A 6,000-nucleotide genomic window follows, 5' to 3' on the forward strand; every position below is an offset into this window, starting at 1 on the left:
TGGCTTAAGCAGGGGGACACGTCTGGCACTGCAGGATTTGAGTCCCTAGCGGCGTAGTGTGTTACTGATGGTAGGCTTTGTTACTTTGGTCCCAGCTCTCTGCAGGTCATTCACTAGGTCCCCCCGTGTGGTTCTGGGATTTTTGCTCACCGTTCTTGTGATCATTTTGACCCCACGGTTTGAGATCTTGCGTGGAGCGCCAGATCGAGGGAGATTATCAGTGGTCTTGTATGTCTTCCATTTCCTAATAATTGCTCCCACAGTTGATTTCTTCAAACCAAGCTGCTTACCTATTGCAGATTCAGTCTTCCCAGCCTGGTGCAGGTCTACAATTTTGTTTCTGGTGTCCTTTGACAGCTCTTTGGTTTTGGCCATAGTGGAGTTTGGAGTGTGACTGTTTGAGGTTGTGGACAGGTGTCTTTTATACTGATAACAAGTTCAAACACGTGCCATTAATAAAGGTAACGAGTGGAGGACAGAGGAGCCTCTTAAAGAAGAAGTTACAGGTCTGTGAGAGCCAGAAATCTTGCTTGTTTGTAGGTGACCAAATACTTATTTTCCACCATAATTTGCAAATAAATTCATTAAAAATCCTACAATGTGATTTTCTGGATTTCTTTTCTCACTTTGTCTGTCATAGTTGAAGTGTACCTATGATGACAATTACAGGCCTCTCTCATCTTTTTAAGTAGGAGAACTTGCACAATTGGTGGCTGACTAAATACTTTTTTGCCCCACTGTATATACCGCTGTCTTGGTAACTAATAGCCCTCTATCTCTCTGTCTTGGTAACTAAGATCCCTCTAGCCCATGTCTTGGTAACTAAGAGAACTCTATCTCTCTGTCTTGGTAACTAAGAGCCCTCTATCTCTCTGTCTTGTTAACTAAGAGCCCTCTATCTCTCTGTCTTGGTAACTAAGAGCCCTCTATCTCTCTTCCCCAGGAGACCGTAGCCAGGTGGGCAGTACAGACCGCCCAGATTCAGACGGAGAGGACTCCGAAGGTGCTGATGATGACAACGAAGATGATAATGAGGAAGAGGAGGATGACAGCCAGGCTGAGTCGGGCCTGTCCACCAACCCCTCGGTCTCAGCCAGCCCCCAGCACATCCCCTCCTCCCTCCAGGCTGAGCTCCCTCCCAGCTCCCTTCTGGCCCAGTTGTCCATCCACCACCACCCAGCTGCCCTGTCACTCCCCCAGCCCCCTTACTCCGACTGCCACACCCACGATGCCTCAGATACAGAATCCGTGCCCATGCTGAGCCCCGTCTCCCTGGTCAAACAGATGTCAATATCCGGAGGCTGCTCCAGCCCCTTGCCCTACTCCCCGCCCCCCCACACATCTGGCACAGAGTCGGTGCCCATGATGAGCCCTGTCTCGCCGTGCAGGCAGATGTCCATCGATTACCCTGACTTTGACGTGCCCCCTTGTCCCCCCGCACAGGGCAAGAGCTGCTCCAAGCTCGGCCAGGTGAGCCCCACCATGTGCTCCTCCTCCCCCCATCCTCTCTCTCTCCATCCCTCCCTCCATCCCAGTCACTCTGCACTTTCATACCCTTTCACACCCATACCCTTCCATACCCTTGCTATGAGTCCCTTATGCGAGGCACTTCAGCAAATCTGTTCTGAATGAAAAGGTGAATGTATTTCTGATTATCAGCTTTCAATGAAAGGCTTGTTTCTAGTCACATACACTATATATACAAAAGTATGTGGACACCCCTTGAAATTCGATTATTTGGCTATTTCAGCCACACTCGTTGCAGACAGTTGTATAAAATTGAGCACACCGCCATGCAATCTCCATAGACAAACATTGCCAGTAGAATGGCCTTAGTGAAGAGCCCAGTTACTTATAACGTGGCACCGTCATAGGACGCCACCTTTCCAACAAGACAGTTTGTCAAATGTCTTCCCTGCTAGAGCTGCCCCGGTCAACTGTAAGTGCTGTTATTGTGAAGTGGAAACATCTAGGAGCAACAACGGTTCAGCCAAAAAGTGGTAGGCCACACAAGCTCACAGAACAGGACCGCCAAGTGCTGAAGCACACAGCGCGTAAACGTTTTCTGTCCTCGGTTGCAACACTCACTACTGAGTTCCAAACTGGCTCTGGAAGCAACAGCACAAGAAATATTCGTCAGGAGCTTCATGAAACTGGTTTCCATGGCCGAGCCTCCACACACAAGCCTAAGATCACCATGCACAATGCCAAGTGTTGGCTGGACTGGTGTAAAGCTTGCTGCCATTGGAGTCCAGAGCAGTGGAGACGCGTTCTCTGGAGCGATGAATCACGCTTCACCATCTGGCAGTCCTACAGACGAATCTGGGTTTGGCGGATGCCAGGAGAACGTCTGCCCGAATACATAGTGCCAACTGTAAAGTTTGGTGGAGGGGGAATAATGGTTTGGGTCTGTTTTTCATAGTTGGGCTAGGCCCCTTAGGAAGGATATAACCCCACCCCCTTTGCCAAAGCACAGCCCCCACACCACTAGAGGGATATCTTCAACCACCAACTTACCATCCTGAGACAAGGCAGAGTATAGCCCACAAAGATCTCCGCCACGGCACAACCCAAGGCGGAAACATTGTAATGTTTCAGCATTACAATCCCCACCATGCACAAAGCGAGGTCCATACAGAAAATGATTTGTTGTGATCAGTATGGAAGAACTTGACTGCCCAGCACAGAGCCCTGACCTCAACCCCATCTAACACCTTTGGGATGAATGTGAGCCTGTCCTAATCGCTCAACATCAGTGCCCAACCTCACGAATGCTCTTGTGGCTGAATGGAAGCAAATCCCCACAGCAATGTTCCAACATCTACTGGAAAGCCTTCCCTGAAAAGGGGAGACTGTTATAGCAGCAAAGGGGGGGACCAACTCCATATTAATGCTTTTGATTTTGGAATGAGATGTTTGACAAGTAGGTGTCCACTTACTTTTGGTCATGTGATGTATCGTCTTCTCATGTCTTTTCAATGAGTTGTTCCTGTGAAAAGGCGTATGTTCTGTGTTGGTCCTGTTTCCAGATCAGTCATGCAGTAGGTAAAGGTCATAATGACTCGTTTTTATTTTGTTCTTTCCCAGGATGGCACTTTGGCCCTGTCAGTGAGTGACCCAGGTGTCCCTGTCGGGACAGATGTCAGCACTCAGACCTCCTCCTATAGCCTCCAGACATCCTCCTACAGCCCCTTGCACTTTCCTTCCCAGCGCCCGACCCAAGGACCAGGGGCCACACAGGGGACCAACACCCACCTCTTCAGCCACTTGCCTCTGCACTCCCAGCAGCCCTCACACTCCCCCTACAGCATGGTCCCCGTGAGGGGCATCCAGCTGGTTCCCGCTAGCCTGGCAGCCTATTCCACCTTCGTGCCCATCCAGGCTGGCCCTGTCCAGCTCACCATCCCCGCCTTGAGCGTCATCCACCGGAACACCAGCCCCCTCCCATTCCCCAACACCTCTAACTCCCCTGAGCCCGATGGTATGGTTAGTCCCTCATCCCCCGTCAACCAGCCTCTGGTGGTCCAGGAGCCAATCAGTAGTATCATGCCCTACTTCCCCCTTGGGCAGGTGGCTGGGCTGGGGCAGGTGACTGGGCTGGGGCAGGTGACTGGGCTGGGGCAGGTGACTGGGCTGGGACAGGTGACTGGGCTGGGGCAGGTGACTGGGCTGGGGCAGGTGGCTGGTCTACCGGCCCTCAGGGCCTCCCACCACACGCTGCAGTCCATGGGTCTGGAGACTCTGACCCTGACCAGCTCAGAAGGCCTGACCTCCACCCAGCTGCTATCCCAACATGGCCTGTCGCTCAATGCCACCTTGGGCCTGCAGGTCCTGGCTCACACCTCCACCTCCCAGAGCAGGACAGTCCCCCACCACCACACCCACATCCCTGGCCTGCAGATCCTCAACATCGCCGTTCCCACCCTCATCCCCTCCCTCAGCCCCCTCTCCGGCCTCAGTCCCCTCGCCGGACCCTTTGAGAGGCAGGGCAGCCCCGATGCCCCAGCAGCCCCACCGACCCCACAGCCCTCGACTGAAACCGAACCCTCAGTCAGCTGTCTGTCTGCTGCTTCCCCTCCCCCCGCCACCCTGAGGGGAAGTCTCGCCCAGGAATTGGCATCATCATGCAGCAGATCAGGACCGGGGGGTTCCGGAGGTTCCAGAGGCTCCGATGACACACAGACTTCAGAAAAGAAAGAGAGGGTAACAACATCGCTAGAACAGCCCGCTCCAGCCTCAGCTCCATCCCCAGCTCCATCCCCAGCTCCAGCTCTAGCTCTAGCTCCAGCCCCAGCCCCTGACAGGGGCCTGGAGGGGGATAAGAATCCTCCAGCAGAGGGAGCCAGTGAGCCTGTCACGCCTCGGAGGCAGTCGATGCTCTCACGACAGCAGGAAACGGAAAACTACAATGATGACTCAGCATCCAGCGATGATGAGGACAGACTGGTCATCGCCACCTGAAACCCCCAACCGAATAGCCTAGTTAAAACCAGCCTGAATGCTGAGTTTACAATGGTGATCGCAACGTTAAATCTGGTTACCCAGGCTACTTATCAATGTTCTTATTTTGTAATGGTTGTCACTTTCTAAGACTGAAAACACTTCAGGGTGGGTTTGTTTCTCTGCAAATCACCATTCAAAGCACAGTTTCTGACATTCATATTGTTATGTGCAATCAACAGATGCTTATGTTAATGATCTTTTAACTTTTTTGTCAGCTCCAGACAATTTTTTTGTTGTTGTACATGCTGTATAGACAATTGTGCCTTTTTCGTAGTTGCTTGTTTTAGGAACCTGTAAATAATACCTTACAAATTCAGTAGTTGCTTGTGTTTTATTTCAATGAAATGGAACTAAATGGAAGAAAATGTACCTTACCGGTTTTATTTTGGAAAGTTTTAATGTCAATTGTAAATTTATGAGAAAAAAAAAATGAAATGTGTTATACTTGGACATTTCTATGGATTTGGGGCGTTGTTTCAGTGTACAGACGTTGTGTTCAACTATTTATTACAGTCTATTCCATGTAGTGCCCATGATGGTTCATGTCCATAGGTATGTGTAATATGGTAGCTTTTCATTGCAGTATCACTGTTATTATCAACTGTATCAGTAAAACTTTGTTTACAAACATACATTTTTATTCAGTTTTTTTTTTGTCTCCGATGCAAAATATCATGTTTCCACAATTTAATACAACGAAATTAAAATAGCATTTGAATTGGTGAAAAATATATTATTATGTTTAGATGATTAAACAGTAGTTCAATGCATTTTTTCTTTTACTATGCATTGACCTGTAGTCCTTCCATCTACATGACTTCAATCTACACCACACTGAGAACAGGACTTTAAATACAGTACATTACATTCTCTGAAGTATTTCACTGAAAGAAAACAAATTGTCGACATTTATAAAGATGTTAAAATCAACGTGTAATTCAACTCTCAATCGTACTGTAACAGCCTGGGCTCCTGAGTGGCGCGTCAGTCTAAGGCACTGCATCTCACTGTTAGAGGCGTCACTACACTAGCCTGGTTCAATTCCAGGCTATATCAAAACCGGCCGAGTCCCATAGGGGGCGGTGCACAATTAGCCCAGCGTTGTCTGCGTTTGGCCGGCGTAGGCCATCATTGTAAATAAGAATTTGTTCTTAACTGACTTGTCTAGTTAAATGAAGGTTACATAAAAGACTCAACAGTTCAATGTTCACGTCTTCAAATCCACTGGTACACAATGTTCTGTATTACATCATCTTCCAGTCAGCCTAATAGTTGCACTTGCTCTCAACAGCGCTTTCTTATTTCACGGAAAATAGTCATTTTCATCAGGAACGAGAGGATGTCGGTGGGCATTGACCCAACAGACATAATCAAACATCTGTCGAACCAGACCAGAGAGGGAGGAGGACATCAGACTCCTGTTAAACCGGACCAGAGAGGGAGGGGGACATCAGCTCTCTTAAACCAGACCAGAGAGGGGGGGGCATCAAACCTCCG

The 6,000-nt window shown here is 49.3% G+C and overlaps 1 protein-coding gene across 9 annotated transcripts in view; it reads left to right on the plus strand.

Moving 5' to 3' along the window:
• The window catches only part of LOC110496699 (zinc finger protein 40), a 114,570-nt gene extending 109,435 nt beyond the window's left edge, over nucleotides 1-5,135 (plus strand). For 6 of the 9 annotated variants that reach the window (XM_036953520.2, XM_036953521.2, XM_036953519.2 and 3 more), the window contains 2 exons: nucleotides 944-1,470; nucleotides 3,088-5,135. In XM_036953520.2, the coding sequence (XP_036809415.2) occupies nucleotides 944-1,470; nucleotides 3,088-4,461 (1,901 nt within the window). In that variant the 3' untranslated portion in view covers nucleotides 4,462-5,135. Of the gene's footprint in view, nucleotides 1-943; nucleotides 1,637-3,087 lie in introns of all 9 variants that reach the window. The other 3 variants (XM_090209351.1, XM_090209350.1, XM_090209348.1) reach the window with 3 other exon arrangements.
• The last annotated feature ends 865 nt before the right edge of the window (nucleotides 5,136-6,000 follow it).

The sequence above is a fragment of the Oncorhynchus mykiss genome, chromosome 18 (assembly GCF_057628025.1).
Source record: "Oncorhynchus mykiss isolate SJ-2025 chromosome 18, ASM5762802v1, whole genome shotgun sequence".
NCBI classification, from domain to species: domain Eukaryota; kingdom Metazoa; phylum Chordata; class Actinopteri; order Salmoniformes; family Salmonidae; genus Oncorhynchus; species Oncorhynchus mykiss.